This window comes from Gobius niger, assembly GCF_951799975.1.
Source record: "Gobius niger genome assembly, chromosome: 16".
Classification (NCBI taxonomy): domain Eukaryota; kingdom Metazoa; phylum Chordata; class Actinopteri; order Gobiiformes; family Gobiidae; genus Gobius; species Gobius niger.
In genome coordinates this window covers 27,573,073-27,594,488 of record NC_136867.1, presented here as the reverse complement: position 1 = coordinate 27,594,488, position 21,416 = coordinate 27,573,073, and the positions used below count along the sequence as shown (strand labels likewise).

Genomic DNA, 21,416 nt, shown 5'->3' with positions numbered 1-21,416 from the left:
CAGCACTGCGGGTCAAAGGACGCGCTGGCCAGGACAGGCTGCCAAAGTCTGTCTGCTTTTTACATTCTAGACGAGCATTTAGAGCAACTTTGGACGAAATAACAACCACGGTTTCTTTAAAAGATGTGGAGACACTAAACTGTAGAAGTCGTTTGCCAGTTTTGGAGATTTCTGTCAAAAATCTGAGCTATTTTGTCGTTTTGCAGCACCAGGAAAACTGTCATGTAGATATAAAAGTTTCTTCTGAACACGTGAGCAGAACAATAATGCTTTATTGCCGTACAGTTTGAGGAGTTTCTCTACATTTTACTACATTTGGGCAACGCGTTATTGAACAATCTGGAGTAAATGTGGATTTTCTGTCATTTAAGTCAGTTATTTCTGCATTAAAGTGCTCTGTCTGCAGGTTAGACTGAAAGAAATCTTGACCAAATTGACTCTTTTGAACTTTTCTTGAAGTGAATGGTTTGAATGGGAACTCGTATTTTGAAAATAGTCTGGTCTTTTTCTGTCTGTTTTTATACCATGCGACTGAGCAAATCCCACTGTAAATGTAATTAGGTCCCAGACAATAGGAGTTTTCAGTCTGGCTCCTTAAAGGTTTATCTTGCACTGTAAAGCGCTTTGGGCCTAATGAATTTAGAAAAGTTAAATAAGCTAAATAAGTTGACACCATTTACCATGTGCACTGCCTGCACAGTTAAATAAATAATACAGTAGTTTAACATAAAAGTCTTTGTTGAGCTCATTGAAGATGCCAATATCATTTCAATCAACTTAAACAAGCAAGTTATAAATTACTGGAATTTGTTACAACTTAAATGTTTATGTTCTAACCAACAGTAAACTTGTATTTCAACCTGGATAGACACAGACAGACAAAAGCAGAAATGAGGAAGATTTATTAACATGAATATTAGTTTTGCTGATCAAACCTGGGTGGTAGACATCGATGTAAGAACTGAAGTCAGTAGGACTGGACAGGTTGGAGTTAGGGATGTCTTCCCCAGAGCCTGGACACTGGTGGTGGTATGAAAGATCTGTGAAGATGCACCAGGTAGAAGCCGTGGATGGAAGAGGCGGAGATGGGGTGGAGGTGGGTCGGAGCACAGCTGGGAAGCTGATTCCTAGAGGCTTGAAAGCAGGTAGATAGGTAGATAATGGTTTCATACAGCGCTTTTCTGGACACTCAAAGACGCTTTACATTGCACTATTCGCTCACTCCATACTCAGTGGTGGTAAGATGATTGGCTGCCACGGAGGTGATGGGCTGAGGTGGAGGTGTGGCCCTCACGGAAGCGATCATTGGCTAGAGGTGATGCTGAAATTGGTCTCCCAGGTTGAATTAACGCCTAGGCTTCATTACTTCTTCATATTAACACAAGTGTATGTTTTTTTAAACTCACCAGCCTCAGTTGAAACAATGTTTTAACCTCTATCAACACATCTGGTTAAGATATTAATAGATTTGGACTCATTCGCTGCAGTTTAGTGAAACCAAATATATTTGCTACTTGAACACAAAATACTGCTTTTTAATGATGGCACATCATGGTCACAAAAAATCCTTTAGCTTTGATTGCAGAACACTTGCTGTGGCGTTGTTTCATTAAGCATCTGCAATGTCCAATGATCAGGTATCATGTTCATTTATTGTATTGCATGGGAGAGTGTGACCACTGCGCAAAACCATCTCCAGCACATCCCAAAGATTGTCAATGAGGTTAAGATCTGGACTCTGTGATGCTTCCCGCTTCACGTATAGCATAATGATTTCTACTTTCTTCCTAAAGTCGCTCCTTTCCTGGTGTAAAGCTTTGATTAACACTTACCAAAGGCTTTATTTCATCAAAGTATCTTTAGGCTTTGCTTTGTGAGCAGATCTGGCAGACGGTAACGCGGCACAGTCGAAGAATGTGCGATACTCCGAATCCAGACTTGGACGGGGACATGAGGAAGCACTGGCGTTATTTATGGTTGATAAATATTCTGAGCTGCAGTCAAGGAGCCCGTAGTCAGGGAAGTCTGGACGAAACTCTATCGAAGTCTGGTGAAACGATCAGAGGCACAAATGCACTGGTACCAGGTTTGTGTCCAGGATCATGCGGGCGGCTCACGCTCTTCTGTGTTGTTCCTGATGAGAGTTTGCACAATATACTGAAAAAGACATGGTGCTAAATTTAGTTAGACACAATATAGTGTAAAATAAAGTGTTACTAAATTGTGTAATTGACTCTGTGCATAACTTCAAATCATAACAACGCCCAAGAAGTGACATCCTGTTTTGATCCAGCACACCAAAATAAAAGCTCCATCTTATTCATTTGTTAACAGTTAACAGTTAATATTAACTTATTGACTGCCAGCCATTTTCAAATCAGAGAACTCCACTGCCAGAGGTTTTTCAGGATTTTGACTGTTTTTTCAAGACCCACAGAAAATGTAGGTCTAGGTCCATGTCAGCACGTTAGAGTAGACTCTTCTTGCATCTAAAAAAAGTTTGTTTGTACTTCTTTCCATTCTTTAATAATTGCCCGTAGAAAATAGGTAAAATCACCTAAAATGCTGTTTTCTGACCAAAAAGCTGAGAAAATGAAAGAGAAATTCTGCCACCTAGTGACTCAATATAACAACTTGTAGTTCTTTTATTGAGTCACTAGGTGGCAGCATTAGGCAGCACAACTAAGATTGTAACACCAGACATGCTCAAGGCGTTGCTGCAGCTGTTCCCATGAATTAGCAGTCAATGTTCGGATTTCAAATGACGTCTATAGACGTCATTGGCAGTCATTGAGCTAACAGACAAAACACTTCTTCAAAACAATTTTTGTAATGTTGCAAGTAAGTGCTGAACTAATCAATGAGACGAGGTGTGTGCTTTTATTTTGGTGTGCTGGATCGAAACAGGAAGTCACTTCTTGGGCAGTGTTGTTATGATTTGAAGTTATGCACAATGAAGGAATAAAACATGTTTTTTTTTCTTTTGCAAAGCAGACTTGCATTATTTCATTATTTATTTCATGGCACTGGGATTATTTTCCCTTCGCATTTCACGTGCCATGGCTCATACTTTTGCCTGACATAAAAACAAACAGTGCTGTGTGAGGCAATCATCAGGCTGCGCTGCTCAGTTTACTTGTGCAGGTGTGAGGGCTGGCCACCAGGGGGCAGGTGTGAAACAGAGACCTCTCCTTAATCAAGGCAAACTTGAAATCATTTGTACTTTTATGACTGTTCAGAAAACAGAAAATATTCATCATCGTTTTTTTAATCAATAAATATCTAAATAAAATAAAGACATTTTTTTTAAAGGCAACAAATAATCGTTTGAATAATCGTGATTTCAATTATGACTGAAATAATTGTGATTATTATTTTTTCAATAATCGAGCAGCCCTAAGTTCTGGTCATCGCTACAGTAACTCCATGAAACAGATGACAAGGGTTTCATTTACTTTTTTGATTGGAACGTCCAAATGGAATTTTCCGCCAAACTGCGTTTTTTACTCCCCATATAAATGTCATTAAGCACCTTTTTTTCTTTTCTTTTTTTTACATATCAGAGCAAATGGAAACATTGTTTTTCTGATTTCTGAGAGACAGGCAGTAACCCAGGCTGTGTTCTTCATAAAAATATCACCAGTGTACAGTATTGCAGATCCTTAAACCCCGTCCCTCCCGTCCTCTCCTTCTGGCTGATAAACTACAGTAGAAACCCAGACGGTGCGATTGTGCCCTTTGCCCTGTTTGTGGTTTACTGTGGACGGCTGCCACGAAAAACAAAACGTTCAAAGCTCACTGACACTCGCTCACATTACACCGTCGGACAATCAAGAGAGACTTTTCCCATCAATGCAGCAAGGACTGAGTGAGTACGGCGGCACGCTCTGTTTGTGCTTCATATCTTTGTTATTTCTGAAACAAAAACTGTCGCAAAGTTCAGCGTCTTCTCTGTTTGTGATAACGACGGTGAGATTTCTTTAAATTACAGAATAAAGAAGTTGTGGCCTTTGTCGTCACTTGTGGAGAAGACTTTCAGGAAACAAAGTTAAGATCATGAACCAGAAGGGATTTTGACTTTGAATCATTTACGTAAAGCTCAGGATTGTGACGTAAAAATGGCTCAAATTTGTAAAACAGCGGTTTCCAAACTGTTTTTTGTCCTTGTGGGCCACTTGTAATTATTTGTATATGTGTGCCAACTTGGCAATCCTGAATTGTAAAGCCTTTGAACACTAGAGTATGATGGACGGATTTACCAGGACTGACCTGCAGATAACAGAGTTTCCCACTGCTCTTTCCTCTACTTTTTGAATCGTTTTTAGCTCATCACGTCAGACAGGGCAATGTTAAGTTAAAGGGACTATACAGGGTTTAAAAATGTTAAAATTATGTATTTTCCTCCCCCTACATGTTCCAGCCATGTCCTAATGTGTAGAATGAGCTCAGACCAGTTCACCACAACTGCCTCTAAAATCCTGCACTGTCACTCAGAAAGGTGTTAATTCGGGTCCAAAGTGCCATCAGTGCAGTTATACGAAAGACCTGAGGTGGCAGTAGTGAGTATAAAATGGTCAACTTGCATCTAGTGCCTTTACGTTAAAGGGGCTAGATGAGAGTTAGTCATTTTATACTCACCACTGCCACCTCAGGTCATATGTGTAACTGCAGCTTCTATATGAAGCTCGTACCCGAAGTCACCTTTCTGAGTGACAGTGCAGGATTTTAGAGGCAGTTGTGGTGAACAGGTCTGAGCTCATTCTACACATTAGGACATGGCTGGAACATGTAGGGGAAGAAAAATGCTTAATTTTAACATTTTTAAACTCTGTATAGTCCCTTTAAGTTTAGTTATGCTTTTTTAATCCCTGTAAGAAAATTCGTTCTCTGCATTTGACTCGTCTTCAATGGCACCTTGTAGGAGCAGTGGGCAGCAGGTGTAGGCCGGTGCCCAGGGACCCATCTCCAGATGTGAAGCTGATGGTCAGAAACACCTGGCAGGAGGATTGAACTATTGTGCATGTTTTTAGGGGAAACCGGAGTACCCGGAGGAAACCCCTGTAGACACGGGGAGAACATGCAAACCCCACAGAAAGGCCCCGTCCCTGGTGGGAATCGAACCCGGACCTTCAAGCTGTGAAGCACGAGCGCTAACCACTGTACGACCGCGCCGCCCTGTTCAAATTATAAAGATATTTGCCCGTTGCAGAAAGTTAAGGTACTACTGGATCTTAGAGAAAGTCACTTGGGTTCCCGAGCTTCAAATGATCTACTTCTTTTTAAGTTTCTGAACAATTACAATTCTTTCTTTTTTTTTCTGGATCGTAACATTTTAATGAGGCCTGCAAAGTCATTTGGCTTGACCAGTCCGGGATCAAGAGTCCCCTCCTCTAAGCTGATGCCTGGATTTAAAACGTGGCACAAACTCCAAAAAAATGTGTTTGTGGAACAATTTTCAGCGCGAGCATTGACTGTAATCTAAGAATGGACTAATTACAGCCTCCTTCTTCCTGAAGCGTAACTGGCTCCAGAGGATCTTTGCTCTGAAACCTTTTTGCCTGTCGTTCTCACCTCCACGTGTTCGTTCGCAGCATCATCCTGTTTTTCCCTTTCGCTATTTATAGTTCGCTAGCATGAACCGGCTTCAGTTAGCCTGCAGTAAACACTATGGGGAAAGCCGCCCTCACTTAGTTCTATGGTCACAAGGCTCTTCTTCATTATCTACTCTATCCAAGGAAAAAAGTATGAAATAATGACATCCATTTCTAGAATGTTATGGATTTAACCTCTTATGAGCATCAAAAAGCAGTCTGTCCTAAGCTTCTTCATATTGCTTTGTGAAATAGAGATTTATCTGCTGGATTATTCATGGCATTCGCTTTCTCATTGACATAAACAACACACAAAGGGCAAACTAATATGTTACTACAGTATAAGTAAAAATTAATCTTGTTGTCTTGACGGGTCTATACTGAAGAAATACCTCAGAGGTGTGACGTGTGGGTGAAAAAGTCTTGAATCTGTGCTACAGTGGAGTTCAAAATGGAGGCAGCGTTTACTGAGAGTGACTGTAATGCAGGACGATCTCAGTGAAGACTTACCAAAGTGAAATGATTGATAAAGTTGTGTGAATGTCCCAAACTGACCCCGTGTCCTGACACTGCACTCTCTCGCGTCTCTCCTGTCTCCCTCGACAAAACATGCACAATAGGTTCATAAACGGGTCCTCGGGTGTGTTGTGGTCGCTCACTGCCACATTGACTGAATGCGCAGAGGTAAATGTATCTTTCCAAATATTTGTTCCCCTTGTGTTCACCTGCAGTGTCTTTAATCGGGTGAAGGTTTGTCTGTTCAGGGCGCAGTGACCGGCCGTTGATCCCATGTGTCTGTTTGATTTTGGAGTTGGACAAACTGCACGTTTTCGGGAGCGTTCCAGTCGTGGGCGTCTGGGCGGGATTCCTCCGGTTTCCCCCGTCAGCCTCCAACGTTAAACCAATCAGATAATGCTCCTGCTGCAGTGGGAGGGGGTGGATGTGGCAAACGTGGCGGCCATCTTGTGCCCGGCTGGCGAGGCTAACCCCTGTGCTAACAATGTGATCCAGGAGCAACATTTATTCAACGGCAGAATGTGATACACTCATTGTTTGTGATTAACTTATTTCTTCTAAGTCTCATATCTCAGTCTGGATCAGGTCATTTCTTGTTTAGCCGCATTAGCATTGTTTTCTCTATTCACTCCCAGTTTTCAGAGGTTAGCATTCTGGTGGTTAGCATTCGCTGCATCACTCTCCCATGTCCCAAAGAGTCATGAAACAAGCTGGTCAGGAGGGCCAGCTCCGTCCTGGGCCCCCTGGACTCTGTGGAGGAGGTGAGTGACAGGAGGGTGTTAGCCAAGCTCACCTCCATCATGGACAACACCTCCCACCCACTGCAGGGGACTGTAGAGGAGCTGAGCAGCTCTTTCAGTGGAAGACTGAGACACCCTCAGTGCAAGAAGGAGCAGGTCCTTCATCTCCACTGCTGTCAGACTGTACAACAAGACTGTAAAGTAACAAGTGCAATAACCTCTTTGCTTATTGACAACCTGCACTAGGACTGTAAACTTTGCACCTCGATATTCTACTTTTTATAGTCTGTTCTAATTTTTGTTCTATTTTTATTGTATTCTTTATTTCCTTATTGTTATAATTCTGCCCCTTAAGATTATAAAGACAATAAAGGATTATCTTATCTTAAAGCAGTACTAAGTAACTCTCCCTCCTAGAGGCCATAAGCACAACTGCAGGTGTCGTAGCAAGTTACGATTTTTTAACGTATTGTTATTGTTATTATTGTCTTGGAGAGTAAATACTACGCTGACAGGAAAGGCTAAGGGAGAGAGTGTTACTGTGCATCCAATTATACAATGGAAATATTTTTTTTAACTCAAACTTGGCTGTAAATACTTTTTAAAGTGACGCTAGCCCGCAGTTAGCTTTGCCCGTTAGCATGATAGCTTCTTCTTCGTGATTCCATTAGTGTGTATTGTTTTCTCCGGTCCGGTGGCAGTCAAGTTGCAAACATGGTTTTCTGTCCAGAGACACCAGGGGGAGATGAAAGACCCGCCAATCATCCCATAAACACTTGTATTACCCCCGCAGGGACAACGGAAAGGAATTATTAGGGTAAACACGTTACTTAGTACTGCTTTAAATAAGTCAAAATAAATACAAAAAGTATCAAGTGGTGTTTCCCATTTGGTTAGAAGGGCCAGGCACAAGATGGCTGCCAGATTTGCCATTTGTTCGTATTACTATGGCCACGTCCAGTGCTTTAAGTGGGCCGGTACGCACCGGTACGCAGTACCGCCACTTCCAAAAATAGCTCTTGAGCGTACCGCCACCTCTCCGTGCGCCAAGAACGTGCTTTTAGCGTACCGGTATGCTCATTTGCACATCTGTTTTAATCCTTTGGCTGCTCCGCTGCTTTTCAGAGCGCCCTTCACAATGCACGCTTCCTACTTCGTCCCACCGTGAGCAGAGACTACATTACCCAGACACCCTTGAGTTGTATGAGTGAAAAGCGCGGTGCGTCGCTGTAGCCGCTGTAAACAACTTAACGTGGTGCTCGTCCACACAAACAAGCAGATCCCGGGGAGGGTGTGTGAAACGCAAACATCGCTGCTCGGTTAAAACACAATGAACACTTCTGCTCTCCTGCTTCAGAGGAGTAAAAGAACAAGGCTGACCCCACCTGTGCCGCGCTCATTGAGGTTCTCATGAGTGGCGACGAGCACGAGAGCCATGTGAGCCATGTGCCCCGTTTGGCCTCGTAAATACGATAAAAAACAAAACAAAGCGGTAAATGTGGATTGAAACAAACTTCTGCGGACTGAGATGAGGCGACTGCAGACAGAACCTGACAAGCTGCAATGACAGCACAGAACATGGAAGTGTTTGTTAGACACTTTGGAAAAGCACAGACATTAGTCTTTAAGAATCATATCTGTAACAGAGCTTCAGAGACATCCACCTGTAAGAGCATTGAGTTGCCTTGTGTACGAAATGCGCGTGTTTGAGTTCAGCTCAAACAGTCTGTTTTCTAATGGTAAGACTGGGCTTCCATTACTGTTTTATTATGCATATTTATTATGCAGATGGACGTTCACAAAGCTTATTTTCTTAGCATTGGGCAGCTCATCATAAGTTGTTTATTTGTGCAGATCTGACTAATTATTGTGAATACATTATATGAATGATACAGTCCCACGTTATTACAACATCATTTATACTGTAATAACGCTGTAAAAAGAAAAGAAGGAAAAATATACAATATTTTATATAGGCCTATTTTTGATCCTTTTTTTTTGGGGGGGGGGGTTCTATGCTCTGAACGGGGGGGGGGCTAATTTAAAATCCAGCTCAGAATTCTATGGTTGTAGCTGTGATAACTATCAAAATGCTGGATTTTGGACTTGGTTTATGGTTCGTATCTCTGTAACGACTGGATCTATCCACATGAAACAAAACCTGTTTCAAAGTTCACCGTCTCCTCAGTCATGTGACCTTAGTTCATATGCGCTGACAGTCTCATAAAGGCGTCCACAATTGGAGACAAAATTCAAAACAATGTGCCTGATCTCAGTCAGATGAAAGGACTTTGAGCCGTGAGATGAATGTGGCAGGTTTGTGAATCCCAAAACTGTGATTCCCGGCTTCAACTGTGAAATACAGGAAGTAAATAAAACCGGATCGATCCCCTCACCCTCCTGATCCCAGCTCAGTGCTGAAGTTAATCACAGATTTTTCTCCCATCTGCAGTGACGTTCTCTCAGCTGTTCGTCTTCCTGTCGTAAAGTGCGCAGCTGCTCGGTCCAGAGCCCGCTGTGAGAGCAGACAGGTCCAGAAAACAACTACAGAGAAACACTTGGTGGACTTTTCATCAGTTTTTCCCCAAGCTTTCCCCTGGACATGGCAAAAACAGTTGTGGTCAGTGCGAGGTCCTGACATTTGGCCGTGTTTTCAAAGATGGAGGAGACGGTGATGCTGCTGTGCTGATGTCCTGAGCTCAGATGGAGCTGAGACAGTTTTCCAGTGTATGTCGTTGTCATTAGGAATATCAATGGGTGCGTTTACATGTACTCGAGTTTCCCGGCTGAGGCGGATGTCGCCTCAATACGAGAAGCCGGGATTCCTTATTTGATAGTGTAAATGGGGGGTTTGAGTTTCCCCATTTACATATTATAAACACCATATCCCCAAAACTATAGACTATAGACTGGGTACTGTTTTTTCAATACTGGTATAAAGGCACTTACGGAGTTTAAAAATGTTTACATGTTCCAGCCATGTCCTAATGTGTAGAATGAGCTCAGACCTGTTCACCACAACTGCCTCTAAAATCCTGCACTGTCACTCAGAAAGGTGTTAATTCGGGTCCGAAGTGCCGTCATGCACGAGTTTAATATAGAAGGTGCAGTTACACGTAAGACCTGAGGTGGCAGTAGTGAGCATAAAACTTGCATATAGCCCCCAATCCTATATAGAACCAGAAAACAAAAAGTTGTTTTATTCCATAAAAAACAATTTCTTTATTTGTATTATTTATCAGGACGTGAAGTGACCAAGTAACTTCCTTTAATGAAGTCCCTGGACCAACAACATAAAAAAAACTGGTCTCTTAAAGGGATATTTCAGGATTTTTGACATAGGGCCTCATTTCCTAGTTGAGTGATGAGAGTGTTGCTGATCTCTGGATATATATATTTTTTGTAATTCATGCAGTTCTTATGTTTGAAGAGTTTTGTGGCGCTAGGCTAATGCAAGGCTAGCGCATTTCTATGGTATCAGCTAGCCTGCATTAAAAACAGTCTGACCCGCTCCACAGAGCACCTGAGGCAAATCACTTATAACACCAGACTAACCATATAAATGTCTGTGTCCATAGAATAATTTTAACCATTTTGCATTTAAAGTACCTTATATTTGAGCAGCATCAGCTTCGTGGTTGTATAAACTACGCAGCGGCGGAGTGATCTGCTGGAAAATAGTCCCTCAAAATGCGATCATTCACGTGATGCAGGTCAGTTATATTCCAAACATTATTCTATGGACACAGACATTTATATGGTTAGTCTGGTGTTATGATTTGCCTCAGGTGCACTGTGGAGCGGGTCAGACTATTTTTAATGCAGGCTAGCTGATACCATAGAAATGCGCTAGCCTTGCACTAGCCTAGCACCATGGAACTCTTCAAGTACAAGAACTGCATGAATTACAAAAAATATATCTCCAGGTACCAGCAACACTCTGGATAACTAGGAAATGAGGCCCTGTGTCAAAAACGCTGAAATATCCCTTTAAGAGACCAGTTTTCATGTTGTTGGTCCAGCGACAGCATTAAAGGAAGTTACTTGGTCCATTTTCCAGTACCATAACGGTATCATTTAACGATTTAACAGCACCCAGCCCTTTATAAAACCGTCATAACTGGATTATGGCTCATAACCGGGGTACTTGAGTGCATGTAAACGCACTCATTTAAAAACTCTATTAATATTTCCCTGATCATTCATTTCACTGACACGTCCAGCATCACGCTCTACAGAATCTGCATCAGAGTTTGTCCCGACCGGCTGCTCTTCCACACGAACCCCAGTGTCATTTAAAGGGACATTGAGATCTTGGTCTTTGTGCTGTAAGTTTAGCATTAGTAGGTCAAGGTTTGGTGACAGTAAGTTTGGTGAAAGTAGGCGGTGGCGTTCCTGGCTCTGGGAACACGGACTTTGGCTGTAACTTGATTTTTATGACTCGATGCAAATAATAAAAAGTTGAGTCATGGCTGTATTGTTGCCGCTGTCAAATGCACTCTCAGCGGCACAAAGGAAGAAGTGATGTCATGTGGCTCCGCGGCACCATTTTGGTGAGACTTTTGTCGACACCGTGGAAGAAATTCTTTGCTTCCGTTTGCCAAATACTGTAGATGCGGAAGTAGAACAAACAGGGGCTCGTAGGTGATGAGGCGGCACAATTAATTGCAACCAGATCGCAAAGGCCTGCAGCACAGTGGAACTGGATTGTGTCATCAAAACCGCTAAGATTTCTGGGATTTCTGCTGCGTTCAATCATGACAAACAGATGGAAATTTGGTTTAGATGTGGTTAGCAGCAGTGACATGAAGGCTAAAGGAGTTGTTTCAGGATTCTTATCTCTACTTATGTTGTTTTTAGTGAATGTTCATCTATAGCAGTGGTTTTTCAACTGGTGGGTTGGGAGTCGAGGCCCTAAAGTGGGTCATAGGTAGACTTTCCCAATTCAACAATGGAGAAATTGACTAGTCACATCAGAGCCGTGGGACGATATTATAGCTAGGGGGTGCCGAGGGACAAAATTGACCCCAAAAAATGCTTTATCCGTGCATATTTCCTATTAATTCATATTGCCTGCAGCACCCTGGGTTCCCACGGCCTTGAGTCACATTCAGAAACTCAGGGTGTGCAAATAGGCAGGAAATGTAAGGAAAAAAACAATTAAATAGTAAGTAGTGGTATCTTATGTCTACCAAGCAGTGTTAATTTCGTCGACTAAAATATTTAGTCTTAATTTTAGTCAAAGTGATATTTTTGACGACTAAAATTGGACTAAAACTAAATTAAAAGTTTTTCATGAGACTAAAACTGTGACTAAAATGTCCAGATAATTTAGTCGACTAAAATAAGACTAAATAAAAATGAAAAGGAGAGACTAAAATCATCCAAACTTCTATTGACCGTCTGAAAGAGCCTCAGATCATGTAAATTCACTGCCAAAGGATCAGCTCTGAGCTTTGTTCATGTGGAGCAGCTCCATGAAGCAGAGGAAGATTAAATATGATTATAATGAATATTATAAATGCAAAGTCGACTAAATTTAAGACGAATTTAAAGACTAGACTAAATTGACTTGCAATTTTAGCCGACTAAAACTCGACTAAAATTGAAGATATTTTTTTGACTAAAACTAGACTAAAATCAAATTACATTTTCGTCAAAAGACTAAGACTAAAACTAAATTAAAATATGTTGTCAAAATTAACACTGCTACCAAGAACTTTGTGGGGAACTGAATCTAACCTCTTTACTCCCACCTGAACTGAGCACATCTCCAGTTTGGCATTACCCAAATTAAAAAATGGCGACAAAAACAAGGATGAAAAAGCAACAAAAGAGGCAAAAACATGACAAAAAGCGATGAAAAAGTGGCAAAAAATGTGACAACGCAATGAAACGCGATGAAAACGCAACAAAAGAACAACATAAATGTCATAAAAAAGCAATGGGAAAAGTGACAAAAACACGACAAATAAAATATTGTTGTAAATAGTGTCGAAAAAGTGTCAAACGCAACAAAAAAGCAACAGAAGAGCCACCAAAATGTGACAAAAAAGCAATAAAAAAACGACAAGACCAGCAACAACGGCTGGAAAAAGATCCATTTAGATGAGTTTTGTAGGTCTTAGCTTTCAAAAGAGGTGTTACTCTGGCCTATAGGCTGTAAGGTTACAGATAAGAGGTTCACAAAAAAGTTGTAGTCAGTATTAGCAGGTTTACATCATAGTGCAAGTGTTTGATAAAGTGACGCAGAGAAGTGAATACAGGGGTTATTGCGTGTATTTTGCAAAGAGGTTATTGCACATGTTACTTTACAGTCTTGCACAGTCTGACGGCAGTGGGGATGAAGCATAGTCCAAAATGTTACACAGTGTGCCTTTAACAAATGTTTATGGAAATCAGAGTATTTTATTTTATCCATCCATCCATCCATCCATCTTCTTCCACTTTTCCGTTTCCGGGTCGTGGGGGCAGCTGTTGGAGTTGCCCAAATCACACTGCACCAGCCCCTTATGGCGCCTCCAGCAGCTGGTGGGTTCACAGGAGGACGGCCTCTTCATTCAAACCGGGCCTGTTGGTCTCTCATAAGGGGCTTCTGAACCGCTCTTTGTCTGACCCGTCACCTATAGGACCTGTTTGCCCTGAGAGACCCTACCAGGGGCACGAAGCCCCCGACAACAGAGCTCCAGGATCATTCGGGCACTCAAACCCCTCCACCACGTTAAGGTGGCGGTTCCAGGAGGGTATTTTATTTCATATGTAACAAATTAAATCCCTGTTTGGGTCCTGGCTTGTCACGCTATGCCTATGCTTCCTATGCTGATGGTGTGTCTCACAGAAATCATAGAAATGCTGTTGTTCTCGTTGTGCGAACTTGTTCTGCATGCATTTTGTTTGCCAACGGCTTTAATGACCTGTTTAAATCGTTCTATCGTTCTATGCAAATGAATGGTGAAGCCAGGTGCAATACTAAAGTACGGGTTTCATGGCATTTATATAATTTCTGTGGTTTCTTTATCATTGACATATTGTAGGATGATGTTTCGTGACCACTGTGTGTGATTCTGACCCACAGAAAGCAGAAAGGTCTGTACATTAGTTAATCATTTCTAACGAGGCTTTGACCTTACTGTGGTCGAGGGTTGACAGCAGCTGAAAACATCTGGATCGTTCATAGTTTGCTGTGTTTGATGGCTAATGCTAACAGCTACAGGGACAATGCATTCAGCAGGCTAATGCTATTGGACTCTGAAGAATTTCCTGGACTAGCGGACTTGCTCACTGTCTGCATACATTTCTCTTGGGAAGAGTTAGCCCGATCTATTTTAAAAGTACATGGCAGAAAACAAGCAGCTGTTGGATCATTACTGAGTATATGATAATATATATGATAGATTGTTCACTGGAGGAGACTTCTGTGTTGATACCATCTATGATCATTGGTCAAATTAACACAAATAAATGTCCAGCTGAGTGTGTTTCATAAAATGTAAGTTTGTCCATGTTTATTTATCACAGTTTACATTCAAATGTTGACAGGAAGCAGGCTAATATTTATCCTACACTGGCCAACAAGAGGTTAGCCAAAATATGTGAGAACCACTGGTGTTTGGAGTGTTTCCTTGATTAGACGCATGACGTTCTACCCCACATGCTTTATCCTTTGCAAACAACACCATCCCACGTCCTCTATGGGGTCTGATCTTTGCAGTTCAGATCTCCACAAACCTGTATTAGTTAAGCGTTTCAAATTCCAGCCCTCTAGTATTAATCGCTATACTCTTTGTGCCATGGTGCGTGTCATTTCCTGATGCGTGACCTGACCGGCTCGTGTTGTGAGTGTCCTTGAATCTGAGCAGATTGGGTTTAAGTTCAAATGCGTTCCTCAAAAGCTTCCTGGAAACGCGTCAGAGCGGCAGCTGCTCCCCGTCACTGTCTCACGGGTTTCAACTGGACACAGAGCAAGACAAATATTGCAATTGCTTTGAGCTAACAACTTAAACAAGTGGAGAAGCGGGAACAACAGGAAAGTCTGAAATATGAACTGCTGCAACTACTCGTAGCCACAGGTTTGTCGAGGACTATGTACAGTACTGCAGCTTTGACATTTGTGACCCACACATTTCTGAAAAGAGACGGATCTTTTTTTCAGTCAGTTTTACCCAGAACTCTACCAAACCAACACAAGAATGGAGGACAATGGAGCAGGCAACACAAGTGAAAGCTTTTTGCATTAAAGTCAAAGCTAAATCCACAAAGAGTGATTTGTCAGACTGTCACATCCTCTTTAAAGCGTAGACATCAGTCTTATTGTCATTTTAGATCATCCATCCATCCATCCATCCATCCATCCATCCATCCATCCATCCATCCATCCATCCATCCATCCATCCATCTTCCGTTTTCTTCCGTTTTCTTCCGTTTCTTCCGTTTTCTTCCATTTTCTTCCGTTTTATCCGGGGCCGGGTCGCGGGGGCAGCAGTCTCAGCAGAGATGCCCAAAGTTCCCGATCCACGCACACCTCCTCCAGGTCCCACCAGCGTGTCCTGGGCCTTCCACGAGGCCTTGTCCGCTAGCCCACAGTTAGCTTTGCCCGTTAGTCTGTTAGCTTCTTCTTCGTGATTCCATTAATAATAATAATACATCATCTTGTATAGCGCTTTTTTGGACACTCAAAGATACTTTACAGGGGGAATTAAACCAAACAAAAAAGGCAGGATCAGATGCCCCCGGTACCAGGCGAAATCGGTACATAAAAAAATGTTTTGTTTTAAACAAACTTTTCCGTCCGGAGTGAGAAGCGGGAGCCAAAACATGCCAGCGTCCTGTCACTTCCGGGTAGAGGCATTAATATTTCAGAGTGTATTGGTGACACCTACTCGGTGGCAGCGAAGTTGCAAGTGTAGTTTTCTGGCCAGACACCAGGGGGAGATGAAAGACTCCCAGAGGGATACGGAAAGTATTTATTAGGGTATTAAGTTACTTAGTGCTGCTTTAAGAGCTACTGTAACAAATTATTTCCTCCAGAGTGAGATCAATGTACAGTAGTATATCTTATCATATCTTAGCATAAATTAAAAGTTTTAACACCAAAAAGTATTCAGTCATTTTAGGCTAAAGTTCCCGACTCACTGAAAATGGTCCTGCTACCACCAGTTGAGAACCTCTGCTGTTTCTATTCCAGCGCACCTGTTCTGTGGGGAACCATGCCTCGACCCGTCCGCCTGTGACCCCCCTCTGCCCTCTCGAATGTTGGACAGCGAGGACAGCGGCGCCATGTCCTCCCCGTCCGTCCTGGAGCCCCAGCCGCTCCAGCTGCAGGAGGCCGACTCCAGTAAGGCGCCCCGCGATCGAGAGCTCTCCCCCGGGCGCGTGCCGTCCGTGTACAGCCCCCCCACCGCGCCGGACACTCACGCGGTCTGCATCCCCGCGCCGTACGCAGACAGCAGCCAGGAGTACACCTCCGCCCCCTTCTCCTTCTACGGGCCGTCCATGCTGAGCTACCCCCGCCCCGCGCTCGCAGACGCCCCCTTCTGGGCTCCCCATGGACACAGCAACCTGACGCTCCACTGCCCCCCTCCGCTGCTATACAACGAGCCCCCGAACCACGGCTGGATGGAGCCCAAACCGCACTTCAGCAACAGGTACGTTCTCCCAGCTATTTTCTATCGTTTTACTCTCATTAAAATAAAGTCTCGTTCATGCACCTCTCACCATTAATATTCCACTTTTTAATGAAAAAGCAGTTTCTGAGTGAGGGTCACAGTCGTTCTCTCCTCATACTAAGCCTAAATATTGATAAGCATTATAATTTAATAGTCAGGCCCCGACTATACACTTTTCATTGTGAACATCTGACATTATCCATCACACTCCTGATGTAGGGCCAAGCTGATGCTCAGAAACACCTGGCTGGAGAATTCACCTATTATACATGTTTTTATTGGTAGGGGAAACCGGAGAGCCTGGAGGAAACCTATGCAGACACAGGGAGAACATGCAAACTCCACACAGAAAGGCCCCGTCCAGGTGGGAATCGAACCCGGACCTTCTAGCTGTGAAGCACACGCGCTAACACTGCCCTACCGTGCCGCCCCCACGGCATGTGCATGTGCTCTCCCTCTCTCTGCACCAGAGCGCTAAAACTGTAGCCCAGATAAACCGAAAGAGCTGAAACTGCTGCCCCAGAGCTCCTTGACACTTGTTAGAAACAGCCGAGGAATGACTGAAATATGGCTTGCCAAAGTTTAAAAACTGAGGACACCTAGTTAAAGGAGCCATCCTTGATTTTTTTATTTTCTGTTATTGGAATAAAATTAGTTTTGTCCTTTAGTATATGGTAAAATCAGACATTTATCCAAAAAACACTGGTTTTAAAGCCTTTTCAACAGTCATAAAATGTCAGGCTAGTAGGCATTTTTTACAGTGAAGTGACAGTTTTCCTCCTGAAAGTTGTGAAACCTGGTTTAAACTCAGTCCCTGAGACGAATGTTGATGTTGTAAATGCATCAGGAAAGTTTGAGATGAGTTTGGACCAGAAAATAGCAATTTGAAATTTGAGTGACCCTGTTTCTTTGTACAATCAGGCAGCACTGTTTCCTAATCTGTTTATAAAAAAAAAGAAGAGAAAAGAGCAGTCAGCTGTTTTGAACCTGGACTAAATCTGGACCAACTGTGGAACAGCTGCCCCTTAGTTTGCGGATCTGTCCCTTTTGAAGTCTCTCTTGACTCTGCAATAGCTCATCCATAGATATCATGAAAGTCATTTTTAGACATTTTTGGACTCGAGTTCATCTGGTTTTATTACAGACAGAATCATCCTTGTGCAGCTGAATGTGTTTGGTGCAGCCCCTACTGACTGTCTGTCTGTCTGTCTGTCTGTCTGTCTGTCTGTCTGTCTGTCTGTCTGTCTGTCTGTCTGTCTGTCTGTCTGTCTGTCTGTCGTCACTGCAGAGCGTCTGCTGTCTCCCTTTCACGGAAATCTTTCCAAAACTTCATCACGCTGCAGCCTCACAACTTATTTACCTCTTCACAGGACAGAGAGCTGTATTTATCCCCCTGTGAACTGAACTGTTCTGAGAGAAGGGCTGTGCTTTAAAAAAAAACGTGACCCATAGTCATAGAAAGAGCTGAAATGACCAAGTCACTTCCTTTAATGCTGTCCCTGGACCAACAGCGTCATAACTCATTAGTTCAGAATAGTTAGTTTGGAAAAAGAACCTATTCAATAAAGAGTGTTTGTGATTTTTAACATTTTTCAGTCTGACAGATTTGTGGCGAGCTCACGAAAAACAACATATTTATTTCCCCCCCCCCAGACTTGTCTTTCGCTTGTGCGGCTTCGTCTGACAAACCGCTCGCCATTATCGTGTCCAGATTCTGCTGTCAGCTGAAGATTGCACATCCTTTTTTTCCCGCGTGTCTTCACCCTCGCTCTCCCCCCGTTTCCGCAGCTCTCTCCTGGGCTGCGCGGCCAAGGTGGTGGGCCCGCTCAAGTGTCCCGCGGAGGAAGGCAGGGCCGCCTGCTCCACGCCGCTGCGCTCCGACATGCACTTCTGCGCCGTGTGCCACGATTACGCCTCGGGGTACCACTACGGCGTGTGGTCCTGCGAGGGCTGCAAGGCCTTCTTCAAGAGGAGCATTCAAGGTAACAGCGGCGGACTCTGGGTCTGTGCTAGCACTTACGTAGCAGCACCTTACATGCAGGGTCAGGTGTACCTTCAATGACAATAAAGCTACGGTATCTACAGTATCTACAGTTTCTACAGTATCTACAGTATCTACAGTATCTACAGTATCTACAGTATCTACAGTATCTACAGTATCTACAGTATTTACAGTATCTACAGTATCTACAGTATCTACAGTATCTACAGTATCTACAGTATCTACAGTATCTACTGTATCTACAGTTTCTACAGTATCTACAGTATCTACAGTTTCTACAGTTTCTACAGTATCTACAGTATCTACAGTATTTACAGTATCTACAGTTTCTACAGTATCTACAGTATCTACAGTATTTACAGTATCTACAGTTTCTACAGTATCTACAGTATCTACACTATCTACAGTATCTACAGTTTCTACAGTATCTACAGTTTCTACAGTATCTACAGTATCTACAGTATCTACAGTATCTACAGTATCTACAGTATATACAGTATCTACAGTTTCTACAGTTTCTACAGTATCTACAGTATCTACAGTATCTACAGTATCTACAGTATTTACAGTATCTACAGTTTCTACAGTATCTACAGTATCTACACTATCTACAGTATCTACAGTTTCTACAGTTTCTACAGTTTCTACAGTATCTACAGTATCTACAGTATCTACAGTTTCTACAGTATCTACAGTATCTACAGTATCTACTGTATCTACAGTTTCTACAGTATCTACAGTTTCTACAGTTTCTACAGTATCTACAGTATGTACAGTATATACAGTATCTACACTGTCTACAGTGTCTACAGTATCTACAGTTTCTACAGTATCTACAGTATCTACAGTATCTACTGTATCTACAGTTTCTACAGTATCTACAGTATCTACAGTATCTACAGTTTCTACAGTATCTACAGTATCTACAGTATCTACAGTATTTACAGTATCTACAGTATCTACAGTATCTACAGTTTCTACAGTATCTACAGTATCTACACTATCTACAGTTTCTACAGTATCTACAGTTTCTACAGTATCTACAGTATCTACAGTATCTACAGTATCTACAGTATTTACAGTATCTACAGTATCTACAGTATCTACAGTATCTACAGTATTTACAGTATCTACAGTATCTACAGTTTCTACAGTATCTACAGTATCTACAGTACAGTATCTACAGTATCTACAGTATCTACAGTATCTACAGTATCTACAGTACAGTATCTACAGTTTCTACAGTATCTACAGTATCTACAGCGACTTTAGGCTGGACACGAGAGGGAATCCATCCATTTTATTTTTTTTTCTTCCGCTTTATCCGGGGCCGGGTCGCGGGGGCAGCAGTCTCAGCAGAGATGCCCAAACTTCCCGATCCACACACACCTCCTCCAGCTGTCCACCGTGTCCTGGGTCTTCCACGACACCTTGTCCCACCAGGACATGCCTGGAACACCTCCCACGGGAGGCGACCAGGAGGCATCCGGAACAGATGCCCGAGCCACCTCAGCTGGCTCCTTTCGACACCAGAGGTGTCGGTAACAGTACATTTTTGTATTTTTTTGTAAACTTTTTTTATTGATACTGTGCAGCAATGATCAGATATATCATCAACGTTAGGCTGTATTTGAGCAAGTTTAACTTAAGACCAGTGTAAGCGATGGACCACTTTCAACTGAATAACTCAGTGTCTGTGACATATTGACGATGAATGTATACCATCAATAGCAGCTTGCCACATTTCATCTGTCAATCCAATATCAAGTTCAGTTACATGAAAAATACAATATCAGATTTCGATTCCAAAGGCTATACTGCCTGGGCTCTAGATCCCGTCGGACCTCTAAAGCTAAGCAGGTAGAGCCTGTTTGGTTCTTGGATGGGAGACCGTTTGGGAACATCAGGAAGCCTGGGTGTTCAAGGCCTCAATGGTGACGGTCTACCAACCAGCCAGAACTCTGCGCTCCTCTGACCACACCTCGCTGGTCACTCCCAAATGCAAATATAACAAGTTTGGAGGCCGGTCATTTGCCGTCCAGGGACCAAAGCTGTGGAACGCACTTCCAGCACACCTACAAAGCATCATCGAGTTGAGTGATGGTAATTCACCAGTTGTGATGATCAGATTAATGCCGTGAGTTATTTACGCGACCTAACGGCCAGTGTCATGTAGCCAAGGAGTCGAAAAGTCCTGTGATCCTTGATATGTACAAAAACATCTCATTTGCAAGATGAGCCAAGACTTTAGTGATCTCACAAATTAAGAAATTCACTTATTATAAAACGCCATCCACTTTTTCACTCACAGTAAGCAACTTTTCAGAAGTTCTCTTGGTATCGGTTAATATCGGTAGATACTCAAACCCCCAGTATCGGTGTCGGAAGCAAAAAAGCTGGAACAGTGCATCACTACTTTCTACGCCACTACAATTCTATAAAGTAAATTTGTCCATGTGTTTTGTTCATTTCAAAAGCCTAATGCGTCACACTACAGAACAGTAGGTGGCGCTGCGCGGAAGAAGGTTTATTCCCAGTGTGTTGTTGTAAGTTACACTTATTTTAACATATTTGTGCTTTCTACTTCGAATACTTAGAGGCCTAATTTTTGTTCTAGTGGTTGAACAAAATCAGCTTTCGTTTCATTTAGTATTAAACAGTATGAACTCAGATATTTGTGGGGAAACACATGTATTCTAAAGCATTTGTATCCGTTTTAAATCAGTGTAACAGTGACCCCGCAAGTTGTGAAACGTGCCTGCGGAGAAATGGGAGGCGACAAATGCTAGGGTCAGTTTGGGACAATCACACAACTTTATCAATCATTCAACCAGAGTAAAACTTCACTGTAATCGTGTTGTACATTAGTCCAGGATGAATGTTTACTTTAACTGTACACGTG

At 42.6% G+C, this 21,416-nt stretch overlaps 1 protein-coding gene across 1 annotated transcript in view; it reads left to right on the top strand.

Moving 5' to 3' along the window:
* The window catches only part of esr2b (estrogen receptor 2b), a 52,285-nt gene that overhangs the window by 11,279 nt on the left and 19,590 nt on the right, over nucleotides 1-21,416 (top strand). Inside the window, exons 2-3 of the mRNA XM_079573477.1 lie at nucleotides 16,032-16,491; nucleotides 18,301-18,494. Coding sequence (XP_079429603.1) covers nucleotides 16,097-16,491; nucleotides 18,301-18,494 — 589 coding nt within the window. The 5' untranslated portion in view covers nucleotides 16,032-16,096. The remainder of the gene's footprint in view (nucleotides 1-16,031; nucleotides 16,492-18,300; nucleotides 18,495-21,416) is intronic.